Below are 20614 nucleotides of genomic sequence, written 5' to 3' on the forward strand. Positions count from 1 at the left end.
TTACAGGTATTTTGATTTGCAATGGTTTGATGGGTGTTTATTATAGTTTTACATCCCACACAGTACATACATATGCCTGATAAAATATCACCAGTGGTCGATGACGGATCATTTAGCAGCTGAAATTTGATGCAGATTGGGAAAGTGGGTCACTCGGTCGAATGGTGCCTTTATTTTGTAGACGTTCTTGTTTCCGGTATTACTGGCGTCTCTGCCTTCACCCTTCGACGCAGGCGCTCTGAGGCTCCTTACTGCGTTTCACTCTCGGCTAGGTTGCATCAGCTGGAGGGACGCTGACATGGCGTGTCGTCATAACGAATACGGTGATCATGTAAGAAGCGAAACCTGAGAGAGAAACAACATTCAAGAATCCTGAAGGGAATGGAGTGAAAACGGAGGCCGGAATTTTGATTTCCAGGAGAGGAAATATTTTTAAAACTTAGTTTTAGGACAAAGTTGGCAAAATCTTGGGGTTTGAGTGTTGATCGTAAATACGCAGTCATGAATACCCTATTCTATGTGCAATAACCCAACTGTATATACATAACACTATTTATTACATATTTACTTTCTTACACCTTTTTACATATTTGTACATTTTATATATTTTATCTCTGTTAATACTGTTCTTATGTATATAGTGCTGAAGAACTGTTCCCCCCCACCCCACATGTTTGCACTGAGTAGGAGATGCTCTGTATCTCATTGTACAACTGTATAGTGACAATGAAGGCATTCTACTACATTTTATTCTACGAAGCACAGCCAGTCAGCCGCTTTGCTTAGATGGAGCTTCTCCGCCACCTGCCCCTTAACACCAGGGGGTAAGAAGAGGAGGGGGCAACTTAACTGAAGCAGCTGAGGGGTTTCGTGAAGTAAACCTCTGGAATCAATTTACATTTAATACCCACAATTCAAAGCTGAAATTAATTAAGTTTTTTAAATGTTTTCCAGGAAACTCGTGACCTCTCCTGACCTCCTACATGACAACTTTGATTTGGCATACCTCAGCCTTTTCTCTGTTTCCCTTACTTAAGAAGAACTTCTTCACAGGCACACTTACACTCTGACCATTTCTAATAGTTCAACTTTTTAGTTTTGCAAAATTAATGGGAACAAATGTGTTAAAAGAAAACATGTATGTTATGTATAGGCTCAGCACTGGTTCATCCCTTAAGTGTCTTTTTTATGATAGCTCAGCATTCAAGAAACCCGAAGGGAATGGAGTGAAAACTTTAACAAACAAAAACATTTTTCTGAAATTGTCAGGCAAAAGGACTGGACTGAAAATTAATGAACAAGCAGCCAACATCCAAAGAAGGTCCATCAGAAAGCCTGGAGGAACAAGACCACTTCAAAAATTACAAGAAAGTCTTTGATAATTGGAACATGAAGAAGTGAGACTGGAGGCCGTCGGACAGTACTGGAACATGATGCAGAGGTGTTTAACGATTATTTTTGAATCTTGTTTATGGAGACGTGATGTGACTGTGACTCTTTTTTGTCAAACACAGACAGCTGCACTGTTTCAGCCTGCGCATGCTCAGTACACTAACAAAACAGGCTTCTTTATACGCATATTGTTTATTAGAAAGACTAAAGAAGAGCCTCAAAAACCGTGACTCTTCTAGGTTTCAGTGGATACACAGTCTGACACCGTGAGCTCACCTGTACATTCAAACTCTTTCCAGATGTTTCTCCGCCTCTCAGCAGCCATCTGAAGCACCTCTGACGTGAGCACTTTTTTGGGGGAGGGAGTTAAAGCGTCATTTAAATGAATAGTTTAACTATACTAGAAAATAAAAAAAAAATCCACGTAGTGGATTCAACAGTAAAAAGTAATAAAAACACTTTGAACCTTTGTTCAGATTAAACAGCCTGGATCAGGGTGTCTAACCAGCTGTGACTGTTGCCTCTTTCCAACAGACGGTTTCTGCATTACAGCCTGAGCGCACCACCCGACCAGAACAATGCTTTGTTACATTAACACACACACACACACACACACACACACACACACACACACACACACACACGAATGTTTGATTGGTTACATCAGCACACCGCCTGAAGCTACAATGTTACAGTGAACATCAACACTGTTGCGGCCTTCAGTGGAACGTCATCAGTTATACGACGGAACAGCCAATCACAGTAGAACAAGGCGTCCCTCCGGCCGATCCATTCTACCACCATCAGCCCGAGTGTTTAACGGGGTATTTTCTTCCTCTGCAGGCTCACAGCGGAATTACAGCTGATGGTGTTCGTTTGCGTCGCCACTCCACTGATCGTCAGAGACGAAAACACGCTTGATAAAAATGGCTACTCATTAGCGCATACAAATCTGTAACAGTCCTCTACAAAATAAAGTACTCCAGTTGCCATGCACATCTTGTGCTGATGGCTCTGCAGGGCAGGCGCTAAGCCTCAGACATTTGGATTTGTAACTGATAGGCTCGGTATCAAAAAAGTGCTGCCTCATTCTTACAGTCACGTCTTCGTTTCAGGGTAACTATAAATAGCCATTCCTCATTACAGGAGCAGATTAGAAGACACGTCTGTTTATGTGTGTGTCTCATATTCATATCAAGCACGATGGTGTAGTGGTTAGCGCTGTTGCCTCACAGCACAAAGGTTCCTGATTTGATTTCTCTAGTCAGTGTGGGGTTTGCCCCATGCTTGTGTTCTCCCTGGATCCTCTCACAGGTTGGGTTTGCTGGCTAAACACATTTTACAGTTTTTTAAACTATCTCCAAACTTTATGTCCCAAAACTCAATCTACAAACTACATGAACCAAACATCTGACTCTTCTGGTAAAACTCACAAAAACCAAAGTTTTACCTTTGCTCAGATCTGCACAGTGTCACCCAGCAACCATATCACCCACACTTCAACAGAAAAACAAAAACAGTGCTCAGAAAATGCAACTTGAATTTTTCTGTGGCAGTTCCACAGAAATTACAAAAGTATGAGATAAAATCAGAAGTAGGACCTCAGCTTCCGTTATTACAGTGTGATGAACTTATGCCCTCACTTACATAAGAAAAAAAAAAACAGAATAAAGCATCTGGTAAAGATTTGAGTTTTATTTATTTTGTATATGTCATAAGACTTCATACCTTACTTAAAAGTGGCCTGTTTCACATTTTTCTCATCCAACATTATAAGAATCAAGTATAAATAGTATGTTGAAAAAAAGAAAAATGGAAAAATTATGAACAAAAACTGGGAAAAAAATTTCACTCAGGCAAATTTCAGGCACTCACAAGAGGTTTGGATAAATAACAAAAAGCTTTTATGTTACTGGGCTGAAGACATTAGAAAAACACCTTTGTTCCTTTCCATGAGAGTTCCTGTTATTTCTTTAAACATTATGTTAACTCAGAACAAAGTGAAATGAGAATAAATCTAAGAGACTAGCACTGCCACTGAAAGCAAAGTCTAGCACAGTTGCTCACATTTCATCTGAAAGGACTCCTAATCTAACTCGTCCTCATCTTCCTCCTGTGCGTCTCAGATTTTTTCCTTCCGTTGCTGGCATCAACTTTCAGCTTCCTCCTCACTGGCTTGAGCAACAAGAGTGAACGATTTAGTGTTTAAGTGAAATCTGAGCACAGTTGCGTTTAACTTCTGCTGGAACGCATGACAAGCTACTGCGAACAACTCTGGGAACTCTGCTGTGTTTGCCCTATTTTTGTGGATTTACCTTTTAGCGTTGCAGATAATTGAAACAATCTTTCAAAGTCGATACAACTGCAAAAATCAGGTGTTTGTCTCTCTGGAGTCATTAGATTTCAATATTTTTCAATTTTATCTGTCGTTCCATCTAAGAAATAGTTGTTTTACTACAGCATGTCAGCCTTGACTCTATGTCTAATTTATAACATAGAAACTTCAGCAGCGCTTCTTTTTACACATAAAACAAGAACAAACAAAAGACAATTGCAGTGACATGTATGTGACATGTCACTGCAGTGGTCTGATGACTAATGCAACCACTCAGTGGTTTGCAGACCGAAGGATTACCCTTTGACCCCTTGATAGCAGTATGACGCATACAATTAGGCTCAGACATTTAACATTGATCCAGTTTACTCCTGTGAACATCGATGAATGAGTCCTTTACCTCTGGTTTAGTTCTCTACTGCTAATGCGTAGGAGTGTGAGGAGCTCCGGGAATATCAATGTCCTTGTTAGAAAGACAAGATGGCTAGACTTCCCCAGACAGATAGTTCAGGGTATCTTCGATCTGCGGTGATTCTGGGAATGTTAAACAAAGTGTTCGTGACGTTTAAAAGAACTCCTTATATCCAAGGATATAAGGAGTTCTTTTAAACGCCACGAACACAATATTGTCCTCATATGTAAGCTGTTGTGTTCTGCAGATGTTTCCATAGACTCCCAGTGTCTGTGTGCAAAAAGCAGGCTGTTAAATCCTGTTATTCTAGGACACGGGGGGCAGAAGATTTTAATCTGGGAGCTTTCTTTTTTTTTAAAAAATCTTCCAAACGCTAAAAAAAAAAAGGAAAGAAAAAAAAGACTTTAAAGGCCTTAAAGATGCAAAATTACCATCTTGGTCCCTCCAGCTGTCCTTGGAGCTACAAAAGCTCAGCTACACTTCATGCTTCGAGCCTATATTTAGTTCAAGCACAGAAACATTTAAACCCTCTCTTCATGAATCCACATGAAAAAGCACAGGCTTGTTTTCAGTATGTTAATATGACTCGTTATAGTGAGAAGAACAGATAACAGAAGGTTCAGGTTTCACGTTTTAATAACAGATCTCCATTTACAAACAGTGACGTCATTCAGCTGCTTTAACTTCCATCAGAGCAGGCATAGAGTGTGTGTGTGTGTGTGTGTGTGTGTGTGTGTGTGTATGGTGATTAATGAAGAATGCATATTTCAACATTAACAAGCACACGGGAGAAAAACACGGACATATTAAAGTGGTTTGACTTGCTTTTCTTCATCCTGATGAAAAGATTTGTGGAACGCCGTTTGTTCCCTCAGTGCTGAACGTCTGCAAGTCTGGATTTTAGCGTGTGAGTGTGTGCGAGTGTGTGTGGGGGGTTACATGTTGTTTACTCAGGGCTGTTTGTTTTCCTTTTGCTGCCTGCAGACAGTCTGAACACAGAAATGAACAGAGGTCAGTGAACAACACTCAATTTTCTGATTTCAGCGCCTCAAACAAACACCAGTTGCTGCAAATCTAAAACAAAAAATTTCAAATTTTTCACGCTGCTCTCCAATGTCACCTCTGTCAGCACTCACTGCTTAAACCGTTTCTTCCACTTAATGCGGCACAAAAACGCAACCAAATCCTGCTTTTTAAAAAGACAGCTCTCAAACGAACTGAAGACTCTCTTATTGCTGAATGTTTTATCTTTTATCCCAGTGAGTGTTCAAGTCAAGAATGTGCTGATTTCTAAATAAGCTCTTGCAGTGCAGGATTCATTTTTGCCTCTTTGTCATGGATGGAAACACTGCGAGGAGACGTCAGAGGCACTGCGTTGTTACAGGAAATCTTGAAGCTGCATTAAAACGAGTTTTAACTTGTGACTTTATTGTACTTCTCCAATAAAATTTGACACTAATTCTGCGCAACAGAGAGGACAAACACACAGAGAGACTGTGATCTCTAAAATCATCAAGTTTAAAGAACCAAAACCTTTACAAACCATAGAGACAAAGGCAAATCTCCGACTATATTCGAGTATCCAGGGAGTTTGGTAGGTTTTTGATGCTGCATTGTGAAGCAGGCTTAGTTCACCTGTAAACAAACACCTGGCTGTGAAATACTTAGTTTGAAGATGTTTTTGGAGAAGTTAAACCTCTTAAATAATCTGTGCTCTCATCAGTGTTTCAGGTGAAGGTCCAGATTTTCCCCTCGCACGTCGCGATGCGACATTAATTTGGCCCTAAAGCCGAGACCGACTCCACAAGCTCACGATGCTCATTCGAAGATACCCTCCTCGGGCGTGCTGTTGCTATGACGACAAGAATGAATTCACATGCTGCGACAACGGCGACTCAGACGCAAAGCCAAGAAACCGACGGTTTGTCTGGGGCTCCAAGGGCGCAACCTTGGCTCCTGCAGCGCGGGACGTTTGCTCAGCTATTTATAGGCAGACAGGTAAGAACAAGTTTAAGATCAAACACAGGAAGGCGCTGAATACTGACACCTGGTTTTGAATAAATCAGGCCAATAACCTGTTAATGAATACGCCGTTTCAGTTTAATTTGATTCTTGGCAACATCTGGCCCTGATATCGCAAAAACGTATCATGTTTACAACACAGAAGCATCAGTCAAAGTTTCAGTGTTAACTATTAATGCTATTCTCCTTTTCCTTCTTTTCTGTGATATACCTAATGTTAGAATGCTGGGTGCTTTTATTAAACCTGGACAAAGGTTCAATTTATGAGGTCAGTGTATGTGTAGGAATCCCTGTAAACTAAAAACTCAGTAACAGTTTATTTTTTTTCTACCCTTGGCTCTGTATGAGGTCACCAAGTGAGGCTATTCCTTATATGGTCATCTCAGACAGAGAAGCCCCACCCACCCAGGGATTCACTCTTCAAATTGTGTCTTTATGACGTAGCCAATCAGAAACTACTACTACTGTGTCGCTTTAAATACTCCGAGATACTAAAATTAGCAAATTTTTAAAGTAGTCATGCACACAGCATCAGAGTGAACAGAAATACAGTCCGATTATGAGGGGAGGATGGTTAAGGTGCAGTCCTGTAGCCTCTAAATCAGCTGATTATAAATTGTTACTACCAGAAATGTCTGGATTACAATCTGGGCTCAAACGTATCCTCACTACACACCATCTGGATCAGCAAAACTGAAGAACTAAAGTGACGTACAATCACATCTCTGTACTTTATCGGAAATATCAATAAAAATCTACTTTTGAAAGTTATGTGAGTATCATACAGGGAAGTGCAAGGATTCAACCAGGAATTATTTTAATACTAATAACACGCCTGACAGTTAAACTTAGTAAAAACTCAAACTCGCAAAAATGTTAATAATTGGAAGTTTTAAGATTGGCTCAATTGATCCCCAAGCAATTTGGAATTTTCTGGGATCTAGGAATTTTTGAAATTCCCGGAGGGGTAAATTTGCCCGTTGGCTTTCCATTTTCACAGATACAAATCAAGCTGAACCAAAAGAAAAACATTGTCTAGATGGTTTTGTGAAAGTATAGCTCCTTAATCCAGATGCAGATGTCCTTTTGGATCCCGGGACTCAGTGAATGCTAAATGTGAGGGAAACTTTCCGTCTTAGACGTGGTTTAAACTTTCAGGCGCAGCTTTTGGCAGGTTTATGGCCGACAGTGAAAAATCAGACAGATTTTTGCTTTCTTTTCTATCGTCAGGAATAGGAAGGCAGAAAAGTCAAGTCGAGAGTAAATTCAGTCACGCAAAGGGAACAAACTTCATCACGGAGATGTGCAATTATTAAATTCCTTCCAACTAAACGTGTGCAGTGAGTGTCGGGGGCGTTATGGGAGCCGTTTTGCCGCTTCAGTCAGATCGATAAACAGAAAGTACACCCCTGAATGTGGCAGCTAACAATGAACTGTGGATTTATTTTATGTGCAAATTCTTGCAAGAGGCAATTCAGGTGCGACAGGAGAGTCCATAACACAGAATACATGATGCTACACCAAGAGGGGGACTGTGTGTGCGTGTGTGTGCTTGGAATGTGCAACAGTGTGCGTTTGTTGGTGCCAACGTTACTCATTAGGATGCATGAGGATTAGTGACGATTTGACTGATTAGCTTGGACAGTCAGCTGAAATGATTGCTCTCTGTGCTCGAGTCGGGTCGGTCACCCCGACACCAAAAACATCAGATTAAACCCAGACTGCTTTCAGGGAGAAACTCTATAACACAAAATAAAAACACATCGACATCTTCATGTTCCCTAAAACAGCAGACATTCGATTTATAACCGTCTCGTTTGTATGTACAATAGAAGGATCTTCATATATTAATAATCTTTCCTGCTTCGTCTTCACCTCATCATCGCTGCCGAGTCCCTACACGTTTGTCCGCTGTGTATTTATAGAGTATTTTCATTATTTACAGTATAAATTACTACACAGTCTTGTGATAAAATAAATAACATACATACAATGGCCGTGGCTTTTGCAGTGTCTTTAGCATGAAGGGGAAAAAGGGAGGGGTCCGATGGAGGAGGGCCTGCCGTTAGCTCCTTTGTTGCTTCGGGGTTACAGACCGAAGGATGAAGAACGCGGTTAAAGCAGTCTTTCTGCAGAGAGACACGGAGGAGGGAGGGCGGAAACAGTGGGAATAAACCGCAGTCCCACTTAGGGGGGGGGGGAACTCTTCCTGAGAAACACTTTTCTCACTTCCATCATGGACAAAAAGCTCATTAAATAATAAAACTTCCCAACTTTCTGGACTTAATTTTGGCTAATCTGCACTTCAAGACTGTCTCCTTGTGCACCTCTGTACCGCCTCCAGGCTTGCTGCGTGTTTTAGATCACTCAGTGGAAGTTTTCTAATAATGATTACAAACGTACACATCTGATGAGAGCTATCAATCCGGCTACAAACGAGCAGTTTTCAGTGGAAGAGTCTGCAGAGTCCAGGCTAGATGGGAGCACATCAAGTGAGGAGTACGACCACGGATGATGATCTTCATTTTTTTCCAGGAAGCTGAGCAGCATGAAATGTGTGAACCAGGTTTAGAGGCCCCCGTAACATCCCGAGGACTCTGAAGGAGGAGCATTTCACCCACAGAAACATCATCTGTGCTCGCTCCCTGAACGGTCACCCTTTAGACTCTCTGAAGGAGACTTCCACAGAGAAATCTAAAAATAAAGCTGCCCAAAGAGACACATCCAGTTTATACTTTATCAGTGATGGCAAATTTAAACCAATTGATAAATGTTTTTTAAAATGGCCCATTTTAAAAAACTTCCACTTCGCTACAGTGGAAGAAATTCATGTGGAAAATGGGACCAGGTAGAGCTGACGTGCTCGAATAGTCCAGATCAGCAGAACAGGTTGTGAAATTTGAATGTTTCAACAATAAGGCTGGCTTTTTAGGTCCATCATATGGTCAAAAATACATGGACACCCGAACACTTCACCCGTATGTGACTCATACTCTGCTGCTGCAACAGCTTTTCCAACACATTAGTGGCGTCTAACACTGATTTCATAGTTCCAGTTGATCCTAAACGAGGTCTGGCTGGTTTCCACGCTGCTTTAAAACATTCCTCAGAAAATAAACAAAAGCAGCAGTAAAAGAAAACAAACAAACAAAACAACTAAAGGGGTGTCCACATACTTCTGTCATATACTGATATGGTCTACTGTGGCTTAGTGCTATATTCAATGTGTCATTTGTTCCCAAGTTTTCCTAAATGAGTGTTTCAGGAAGAGTTTCCCACCTCTGAGTGAAGGCGTGTACAGAGAGTTATACTGAGGGTTAATACTGCAGTGGTAGGTCAGGTATAGTCTCTGGTAGTTGGCCCCAAATTCTGACATATTAGGACGACGACGACGAGGGAAAGGATGGAGGGATGAGTGCAAAGCTTCCCCTCCAGCTATACCACCGTGCCGCTCGGAGAGTTCCCGTTCTGTGCTGTCAGGTTCTGAATGGGAGAAGAAGAAAAACACAAAGTTAGACGCACTGAAAATCCTCTCCTGTCTGCACTCAAACCGAACTTTACCCTGGTTCATAATTATACTGATAATTAAATAAGTGGGCAAACCAGACCCAGTGTCTGTTTAAAGGGTTTTATCAATACGCTAAACTCGATTCTGTTCAATATTAATTTTATCTCTTTATTAGATTATTGATGTGGTCCTCCACATCAGTCCCAGTTTCTTATATGAACTACTCTATAACTCCTTTTCCATTAGAATACTTGGATCAACTCGGCACGGTTCACCACGGTTTTCAGGGTTTAGGTCATAGTACCTGGTACCTGCTCGCCGGGTTTCCACGCGATCCAAGCAGGTACTAAACTGCGACATCGTCAGACTGCATGCCACCAATTGGCTGGTCAGTAGCATCACTCGAGAGTCTGTTGTTCATGAAAATTAAAACCGCCATTTTTAAAATGGCTACAAAAAACAACACCGTGTTCCCACGAATTTGACGAAGCCACAGACCCAACAGCAAGTATATTCTTGTTCAACTGCTTTTTAGCATTCGTGTCACATTTTAATGACGTCGAGGGACGCTCAGACACGTTGATATGATGAAATATGATATGATATGACGACAACCACATTAGGTAGTACTGAATTTGATCAGTATCAATCTGAGCCGAATAGTGCCGATCCGTGGAGTCAATCCGAGTAGCTACTAATGGAAAAGAGGCTTATGAAGCTGGGCAGGCCACAGAAGGTCTTTAAGCCATCAGCACGACCAGTATCTGCTCCTCAGTGAAAGGAGGAACAGCATGAGCAGTGCCAGAGCTGTAAATGTCTCTGACCAAGCAATCAGAAACAGACTTCATGAGGGTGACCTGAGGACACGACGCCCTCTAGTGGGCCCTGTGCTCACTGCCCAGCACCTTGTAGCCCAAACTGGCATTTGCCATAGAATACCAGAAATGGGAGGTTGTGCTTTATACAGATGAGAGCAGGTTCGCTCAGCACGACCAGTTTGGTGGTGGGTCAGTGACGGTCTGGGGAGACGTATCCATGGAGACCTGCAAAGACCTCTACAGGACAGGCAGCAGGACCCTGACTTAGGAGGATCTGGAAGTGAAGCCGAAACCTATCTCAGAAAACCCCACCACCTGTTTGACCTGCTGCGGGGTCAGGTCAATCAGGTACACACCTCCAGACTCACTAACAGCTTCCTCCCCTGAGCCATTCGGACTGTTAACAAACACCCCCCGCCCCACACCTGCCCACCCAACTCACCAATCTGAGCCATGGTCTGAGTAACCCTCTTCATTCAGGCCTCTCACACATGGACTCAATACTCAGACAGAGTCCTTTTGCACTGCTTCCCTTTCTCTTGCTTTGAATATATTATAGTATATATCTGTTCTGTTGGCCATTTATTCCTGATGTCTTTACTATTCCTGATGTATTTACAATGACAATGAAGGGCTATTCTATTCTACCACATACCCAGCCCATATCAGAGCACCTATCCAGCATGGTTAATTTTTTCCAATGAGAGCTGATGCGCTTTCAAACTGTACTTTTAATTTTTGCCTTTGCCAAATCTTTGATCTCAGCAGCAAATGTACACACTTCTTAGCATTCAACTTTTTTAATAACACACCTGCTCCTTAAAGTTCAGAGAACAGACAGATTTAGACTCCAGGTGTCTGTTCGGCCTAACCTCCACTAATTCATAAGGCTCCTCGGGGCTAGTGTCTTCTGGAACATTTTTGGGCACCACTGCTATAGCAACACCATGCTAGGTTTCCTTCTATACATAATAATGAGACAAGCATGTCTGAGAGGCGGGAGTCAGCCTCCAATGATGATGAGCTACCTCAACAACCTCCAACAAACCACTGAACTCTGAAAAATATGCAAGAAAATGGTTGGTGCTGAAGGCGAAACGACAAATGTGTTTCACATAAATACTACTGTTTAAGTGTTTAGCACTACTTGGGCTACCCAAAAACTTGATTCTGTTCGTCTGGACGCAGCAGTTTCAGTGGGAGTGGCGCTCATCCAGGTGACGTCTTCATTTTTTCAGAACAAAAAATAAAAATAAATAATTGGTCCACCCCAAGGATCAGGTCCCCTGGCATAAACAGAGGATTGCCAGGATTTATACATCGGGGAAACCAAACAACCTCTGGCGAAGCGGATGGCACAACACAGAAGAGCCACCTCGTCAGGACTCTGCAGTCTATTTACACCTACAGGCCAGTGGACACTCTTTCAATGATGAGGATGTAACATCCTGGACAGGGAGGAACGCTGGTTTGAGGGCGGAGTCAAGGAGGCCATTTACGTGAAAAGGGAAAGACCATCTCTGAATCGAGGAGGGGGCCTAAGGGTACATCTGTCACCATCTTACAATGCTGTGATTGCAGCCATTCCCCAACTCTCTGTGAATGGTACTCATGGCCATTGATCAGTGGTTGTTGATCAATGATCATGACAATTTGCATATTAATGATCAAGGAACTGACCTTCCAGCCCATTGGTCATTCAGTGGTGCTAGCTTCAGTTATTGTGCAAATGTACTGTTTATAAGATTTGGGGAAACCTGCAGTCAGCTGAGACTGAAGAAGTCACCTGGATGAGTGACGAATCGTTTCTCCCACAAAAACGCTACGTCCAGACGAACAGAATCAACCTTTGGGATTTTCTTCCCTGAAAGATTGAGCGTGCATCAAGACTTGGGCTACTCAGAAATACATCACAACTTTTCTTGAAATATACACGAGCACTCAGTGTTTCTCTGTCCTCTTTTAAGACTAACAAATTGGTTCAAGACACTTTGCTCCAACCTTCTGAAGAGGTTAAATCCTGTTTAGAATAAATTAGATGATAAAGTAGGGTTTGCTTTCAGGTGTAGAAAATCTGCAACTGGGAAATCAATGCGTGCACTGTCCTTGATTGAGCCTTCGGTTGTTCTGAGTTTTTCATGTCCCTGGTGGCATGTGCCATAATTCATGAGGACGAGAGTGAGGCTGAAATGCCTGCATGAACTGGGCTGTTCACTCTTTGCAGCAGCTTCGATGTCTCACCCAAACATGGTCCCATCTGGCTTTAAAACACCAGATTAAAGGCTTAGATGATACCCTGTAAAATAAAAGATGATGTGATGATGGCTTAGTCCATCTTTGTGAACAGTCTCTGTTTTTGCCCTGCACTGTAAATTAAAACCATGTTGGACTGGAGTTATGAAGACATGTGAAGCGAGTTATTCTCTAACATCTAAGACCGACTGCGAGACTAAACAACTAGAGAGAAAAACTATGACTTAAAAATGTTAACAGGAGACGTACCGCCTTCCCCGGCCGTGCCCAGGTACAGATGAGGCCCTCTTGGCAGGCCGTGATGATGCAGTCATCCATGAACACCAGGACCGTCAGCCTCTCGTGTGCAATCTTCTTACAGACCAGCGGCTCCAGCAGCGGCACTTCGTGCATGCGTGGGCACAGCGTAGTGCCCAGCACCTTGGCGGCGTCCAGCCGGTTGCTCCTCGGCGCCACATTGATCTTGTCGTTGCTTTTGCTGATGTTGCCCAGGCTGTGGTACCGCTTGTGCTCCTTCTCCACGCCCCCGCTGCTGCCGGACTTATCCGACTTGCGCTCCTGTAGGGAAAGAGTGGCGAAGCGGCCGATGCTGAAGGGGGTGCTGTTTCCTCCACCGCTGCTCCCTCCCCCTCCTCCTCCTCCCCCACTGCCCTCTGAGGCGCCCTGGCCTTTGGAGGCGTTCGCCACAGCGGGGTGGGGCAAAGAGTTGGAGCGCGAAAGGGAGCGAGGAAGCGGTAAAGGGAGTGTGGGTGGGTTGGAGGTGCCGGTGTTAGTGTTCGGGGGGTGATGATGTCCCTCCACACCTCCACTTCCTCCCCCACCTGAGGTGCTGTTGATCCCCCCGCTGCCAGAGTTGGACAGCGAAGGCCCAAAAGTGTTAGTAAAGGCGCGGGACAGCGGCAGGCGCGGGTACAGCACGTCATCCGTCAGGTCCCACAAACAGAACTGGGTGTCCTGCCCCACCGAGCCAAATCGGTAAGTGACCGATGGCGAGCCGCCGCCTTTCGAGCTGTGCCGAGAAAGGCGGGATAACGTGCTGCTCGTTCGAACCCGCCCAAAGTGCATGGAGTTATTTTGTGCCCCCTGGTGGAGGTCCTCCTCGCTGCCACTGAGCTCCATAGGCTCCTCATCTTCCAGGGAAGTCGTGAAGGGATCGAATGCCACCACGTTGACCCAAGACTTGTGGCCGTGCCCCCTCGCTACCACTCGGCTTTCTGCAAATGACCACACAGTAACCAGATCATCCTCCCCTCCCGTGGCGAGATATTTCCCATCTGGGCTCCACGACACACAGAGCAGCCCACCAAAGTAGCTCTTCATCACGCCCTGAAGCTCCATCGAATCAAAGTGGAAGACACGCAGGCATCCGTCCTGGCCCACGCACGCCACGTGCACGCCATCTGGGGAGAACGCAAACTCGTTGAGGCCTCCCTCCCCGACGGCCCACCGCAGCAGAGGGTTGCGCGGCGTCTTGGTTTTGCAGGCATAAACGGCGAAGCCTTCGCCCTGCCGCAACAGAGAGTACTGTGGTGCCGTGGTGCCGCACGGGTGGTCCACGTTGTAGAGGTAGAGGTGACCGCTGGCATGGGAGGCCAGGAACAGGTTCTCCGACTTGGGAAGCCATTTTAGACACGTTACCTTGGATTTGTCTATCAACCTCTGTGAAAGAGGAAGGAGGTGGGGACAGACGGAGAAGGTGAGAGGGAAGGAAGGGTGGAGAAAGACATTAGAAAAGTATGAGTTTTAGGTTTTGTTGAGTTTATTAATTAATAATAATAATAATTAATTAAAATGTGAAATAAATAAATAACTAATTAAATGTGTCAAATATTTATTTAATTAATTATTTACAATTTTAATTAATTATTTAATGGTGTATTTAATTAATTCATTATGGCAGTCCTGGCCTTCCGTAGTTTTAAAGCCATTTTTTATCATCTGTGTACCGATGACATTCAGCTGTGCCTCTCATTTAAAACTCAGTTGCATTACTGGAACACATGGATTTCTTGTCTATCTAAAGCATCTATTGATCAAAACGCTGCTGTAAGGTTTATAACTCAATGGTAAATGGTCCGTATTTGTACAGCGCTTTACTTAGTCCTAAGGACCCCAAAGCGCTTTACACCACATTCAGTCATCCACCCATTCACACACACATTCACACACTGGTGACGGCAAGCTACATGTAGCCACAGTTGCCAGTGCGCCCCAGTTTTTATTTTTTTGACAGTAGAGGCAGGAAAACATACAGGAAATGGGCTAAGGTGGAAATATACCCAGCCATTCTTTCAGCATAAAAGCCTTTACATACCAAGCACATTGCAAAAACAAACAAACAAACCAGACATGAAATTATGAACTTTTCAGATGCAAATTTGTCGTGTAAAGTATATACACCCTGAAAGTGTCCTCAAAAATATGCACGTTAGGAAAAAAAATGAAGTCGAGATCAAGCGATGATGAGCTGATTCTGATGTTTCTAAACAGGAAAAGGAAGAGACAGACGCTGGGCTCATCCAGTTCTCATCAGAACACAGCAGCAGGGACAGTTTCGTGGTTTCATCCCGGAGCTGAAGCTACATTACGACAGCTTTTCCTACATATTTCAAGATCTCAGTTTGAGCTGTTGTGAGCTGAGTTGGGGCCACATCTGTGAATGCAGAGAAATCACTTCAGAGAGCCAATTGACCCAGAGAACGTTTAGCTGCATGTCTGAGATTTGGCTCAAATGCAGTGGTCTGACTGGTCAGATTTGTTTCTTTGCATGTGAATTAAAAAAAACTGAACTTGATTCAAAAAAAATAATTTTGTCCTGCAAAATTAAGAGCTACACCAGCCTCAGCCCTCCACCCTTCATTATATCCCTGAGATCTGATGAACATATTGTTTTGTTTTAATTTGCCACATAATCTGCACACACCACAAGCCTGTTTGCCAGGTCGGCTCTCTGCAACAAACCCAGATTAAAGCCGAGACACAGATTTATTACCTCCTCGTTAAAGAGTTTACTGGTTTCCTTCTTGATGGGGTCGAGATACTGGACCTGCCCGGCTGAGAAACCCACGATGAGAGCTACGCTCTCTGCTGTGGCCGAGTACTGGTTGAAGTCGTGACACGTGGGCTGCGTCCCCTTGTAGATCCTCTTGTCTATGGGCTTACTGAGGTCCACAGCCTGCAGACAACAGCGAGGAGAAAGTTTCAGCGACATTCAGAGAACCAAAACAACAAACATCACACTTCTGTGCCCATTCTTATGTTTCTGTCCTTCTTTCTTTTTTTTTTTTGACAATCCAATCATCACACGTTGAAGTGTTTCCATGGCAGCTGCAGTGGAGCTTGATTTGAACGTTTTTCACATCAGGGTTTGCCATCTCAGCGAAGGAGCAAAGTTTCTGTGCAGGGCCGCTGTGTTCACCGACAATCACCAACCACAGAGAGAACCCGTTAAACAGGGCAGGGCTGCAAAGATCTACAGCTTAGAGAGGTAACTAAATGTTTTCAGGGTTATGGAGGTGACTCCCTTTCTGTGAAAACTTACGCTGCAGACCTAAAATGCTCTGGAGGAGGTTGTGTTTGAGAGATCATCATCATCATGCACTAAACTGCTGCTCCAATGGAGATCAGCGGGCTTAAGCTACTCGAGTCGCTTTGGGGAAGGGGAAGCTGTTTACATGCGTCCTGTAGTTTCTTTAAACAGGTTATTAGCGTTTCTCATTAAGAAGCACGAGGTGCTGCAGGCTGGAAGCAGATCCAGCTCCAGGGAAAACCCTCAGCGATGATACTTTTCTTTTTTTCTGTCATGCCAAAAACACTCTTTTCCTTCAATGGGTTCTGAAATATAACTTATGCATTCACGGTGCCACACAGGATTTAGATGTGTCCTTGATCCGCACAGCTGATTTAAATGGCTAAATTACCTCCTCAACATGTCTTGAAGTTCTTCAGAGGCTGGTAATGAACTAATCATTCGAGTTAGGTGTGTTGACCCAGGGTGATATGTAAAACTTGCAGGACAACGGCCCTGAGACTTTGAGCTCCCCACCCCAGATCTATAACAATGCTAAGGTAGGTGGTATGTGTCAAAGTAACATCCACACGACAAGCCTCTGCTGGCTCGCCTTCTTCTCACAGTGCATCCTGCTGCCAGGTGCTCCCCAGGTAAGCAAAACACATCCGTCCACGTGATGTAAAAGAAAACATGATCCATTAGATTGTCCCACCTTGTTCCAGAGCTTCTGTCTAGTTCTTGCGTGCCTCTTCTCTGTGCTTTCGGCACTGGACGGGGGTCAGCATGGGCCCCTGAGTGGTCTGTGGATATGTCGTCCACACGGGCCAGCCTTCATTCCCCTTGTGCTCCAGTGAGCCTTGGCCGCCCGTGACTCTGTCGCTGGTTCCCCACTGCGGACCAGGAACATCTCACAAGGGCTGCGGCTTTGGAGATGCTCTGACCCGGCTGTTTAGCCATCACAATGTGGTCTTTTGTCACTAAAACCCTTAGTGTCACGATGAAGAGAAAAATCACCTGTCAGTGGTCAAAGTTAAGCCTGAGGAGGCATTTATACATTTATGTGTGTTGTGATATTTTTATTTGTATAAATGTTTCCTACCATTCATCTACTTCTACAACTTTTTTCAGGAACTGGTCCATTTGTGTGTCAAAGATCACAGAAAGCTTTGTACAAATGTGTGTTTTCTAACATGAATCGCTACATTGTGACGTTCTGCGGTGACCCACACATAACAGGCTCAGAGTAGCAACTTTGCCTTCAGCAGAAATTTTGATCTTTCTGTACAAAATATTTGAAATATTCTACACGTGCAAACCAGATGTTTGTTCAGTCCGAGTACAAAACGGGAGTAACAAGTGATTAAAATCCGCCCGACTATGACGACTTCATTGGAATTTGTTGTTCCTCAAAGTATTATGGAGTCACTGCTAGTGTTATTTAAATGTTGATATTAAAATGATATGAGCATACTGCAGTACATGCATTATTAAAACTAAGAACAATATGTTTTATGGAAATAAAAGTAATTTTGTTGGCAATGTTTGTTTGCATAAAACCAAACTTACAGACATAACAGCTAAAAGCATGCATCTTAGATACAGGAAACTGTAGCTGTGATCATCATAAATACACATTAAAAAAAGAATAACAGGGTTATAAATGACCGCACGTGGACATTTTAGTCACTTGAGGGTCAAAATGATTAAGTTTCAGTGGTGAACAGCTGCTGCATGAGCATCTAATGAGATTACATCCTCAAACAAAAGACATAACCTCGTCCTGATGTGAACCAGAACCACCACCTCGGTGCCCTCAGCCTCTCGTGTGTGGAAGGCAAACACAAAAGAGGACAGAGGACAAAATCAGCTCTGTAATTGTTTTGATTCGGCAGAAAATGGGAAAAGTCGAGAATAATTATTTGGAATCAATAGCGAGTGTCCGAGGGCCTCACTGCATTATATTACTTCATACTTTTAATTACTGATGCCAGATGTTTGCATTTCTTTACTTAAAAACTTAAATGTTGCAGAAAATAAATCCCAAAAGCTGAAACTGTCCTGTTTTTAAAACCTATTTGATCAAAACATGATATCGAACTACTGATATCGAACCTTCAAAATACCTGCCCGAGCAGGTGCTGTGAGGGAGGCGGCTGCTGAGTGGCAGGTCTCGTTTCTATAAGGTCATATCAGGCACACAGCAGCTCCACCCACCTGCTGTTTAAATCTTCTGTTTGAGAGGGGCAGCCAATCAGAAGAAAGCCGTTTTAACACTTTCCCCAATAAAGACGACATCTGACCAACCTCTCCTGTCCCCTTGATGACAAGCTTTGACACCTTAGCATACACATCTATAAAGACGTGTCTGATCACCACTAGAACGATTTCCAGGTGGCTGCACAGGCAGAACACCCTCACTGACCTCTTGATGCAAACCCAGTCATTCTGTTCTATGGCAGAAACCACTCAGTTTGGACAAGAGTGTCAAGGGTCACTCCTAGCAGGCTTTGATGGTGTCTTGTTTCCAACAGAGGACAAACAGAGGAGCTGCACCAATACCAGGAATAAGACAACTAAGGATTATAGGAATCATGCAAAGCTCTCCTAGCAGTGCTGAAGAATAAAAATATGATGCTAAACAAGAAAAACTAAAAGGTCTACTTCAAACATGCTCCCTATATGCACAGAAGCCCCGCCCACCTGCAGTCACAAACCTTCTGTTTGTGAGGGGCAGCCAATCATGAGAAAGCTGGTTTAAAGGAAGAGAGGAGGGGCTGCAGTAAGGCCTAGGATAACATGAATAACAATGATTCATGCAAAGCTGCTCTAGTAACAAAAATATGAAGCACAGCAGGGTCCCTTTAGATAATATGATTAAAATAGTCAAATTCAGCCCACTCTGGATGGAGTCTATTTTTGACACATGGCCTTGTAAATGAGGGGACAGGGAGGCTGCAGAGCCTGTGATGGTTCATCTGGATTGTTCTGTTGTTAAAAAGCAACATTTTGCAGAAAGTAAATGATCTCGCAGTGTGCCTCCAAATTACAAGCCTTCAGCTGTGAGCGCTGGCAGGCAGCCCCAGCCAAGGACCAGGCTTCAGCTCCCAGCAAGGCTGCAGTGAATGGAGAGCCGTCAGAGCCTTTCTTCTCGCCGTTTCCTGCTCCTTCAGCTCCTTCTGACACTGTGCATCCGTTTGCACGATGCGCCACTCACCACCTATTCAGCCAAATGAGCAGCAGCTCCATTTTGCATTGCATAACAAGCAGAAAGCTGTGGTGGTGGTGGTGCAGCAGCAGCCGCCGCTCGGAGAGCCTGAAAAGATGACGAAATGCGAAGCAGCAGCATCACACTAGCAGCTTAGCACGCCAGGCTAAACTCGCCCCCAGCCTCACCTTCTTGATGTTGGTGTACGTGTAGAAATACAGCTCCCTGCCGATGTTGAAGCACACCCGCTCCGACTCCTCGCTCGGGTCTTCGGGCTGCAGCTTCACCATGGAGACCCGGACCGGCGGCAGGAAGCCAGCCGGGGAGGAGTTGGCTGCGGCATTGGAGGAGGAAGAGGCGGCAGCGGCGGCGGCTGCAGCCCCGGGCCCCTGCAGCAGCCCGACCCCTCCGCCGGGTATCGGACCCGGTCCGGCCCCGGGCCCCAGCGTGGCTCCGGCGGACGGCCCCCGCGGCAGCCCGCCCCGCTGCAGCGAGTCTGAGAGGGTGAGCAGCTTGTAGAAGCCCTCTCTGGTCCGGAACTGGGACTTAATCTCATTGATATCCTTCAGAGCGCCGCCATCTCCGGCCATTTTAGTACAAACACGCCGCACAGGAAACGGAGATTCTGACCTGGAAACAAAAACGCGCTAATCACAAGTCCTAGGAGAGATGCGTGAGAGGCGAACATGAGGCGCAGCAGCCGAGCTCAGCAAGGCCGACCCGCACAGCCCGTCCGCCCCGCTGCATTTTACACCGGCACCCCCACTGCCTGCTAAATAAACCCCCGGAGACAGCCCCACCGAGCCGGTGTTAGCATCCTCCTCCGCCGGGTCTCTGCCTGCCTTCATCCAGCGTGCGTAAAGTACGTGTGACGGTGCGTCAGCTGCTGCTGCTGGCCCGGCCTGGCACTGCGCACTCCCACTGTGGTCGGGGGGCAAAGAGAGGACATCCAGCCCCCGTCAGCCTCAGTCAACCACCCCACCCCCAACACTTAACAACCAGTGGACCGGCCAGGACCACGGGCGTTTCCAAGATTTTTGTGGGCAGAGGGGGCGAGAATAAGGGGGCGCACTGGAAATCTGAGTATTTGATCAGAAATAAATTCAGACTTATGATGTGCTGACAGGTGTGTTACATGAAAAGTAGCACTGCTACTTA

At 44.6% G+C, this 20614-nt stretch overlaps 1 protein-coding gene and 2 long non-coding RNA genes across 3 annotated transcripts in view; 1 reads left to right on the plus strand and 2 right to left on the minus strand.

Annotated features, from left to right (window-relative positions):
* Window positions 1-1628, plus strand: part of LOC146694585 (uncharacterized) — a 33295-nt gene extending 31667 nt beyond the window's left edge. The window contains exon 3 of the long non-coding RNA XR_014923888.1: window positions 1270-1628. This is a non-coding gene — a long non-coding RNA (uncharacterized LOC146694585). The remainder of the gene's footprint in view (window positions 1-1269) is intronic.
* On the minus strand, window positions 295-2086 carry LOC146694587 (uncharacterized). The gene is made up of 3 exons (XR_014923889.1): window positions 1859-2086; window positions 1669-1740; window positions 295-345 (listed from the first exon to the last, which is right to left on the minus strand). It is a non-coding gene; the product is annotated as an uncharacterized LOC146694587 (long non-coding RNA).
* Window positions 2087-4757: 2671 nt separating this feature from the next.
* LOC146694588 (WD repeat-containing protein 20) lies at window positions 4758-20397 on the minus strand. Its single transcript, XM_085430839.1, has 4 exons — window positions 19645-20397; window positions 15733-15915; window positions 12990-14399; window positions 4758-9644 (listed from the first exon to the last, which is right to left on the minus strand). Exons 1-4 carry the CDS (start codon window positions 20044-20046, stop codon window positions 9597-9599), a joined length of 2043 nt encoding a protein of 680 aa, XP_085286965.1. The 5' UTR covers window positions 20047-20397; the 3' UTR covers window positions 4758-9596.
* Window positions 20398-20614: the final 217 nt, after the last annotated feature.

This window comes from Copadichromis virginalis, linkage group LG14, assembly GCF_057382275.1.
Source record: "Copadichromis virginalis isolate Kocher_CV1m ecotype Utaka linkage group LG14, C_Virginalis_male_GT1.1, whole genome shotgun sequence".
NCBI classification, from domain to species: domain Eukaryota; kingdom Metazoa; phylum Chordata; class Actinopteri; order Cichliformes; family Cichlidae; genus Copadichromis; species Copadichromis virginalis.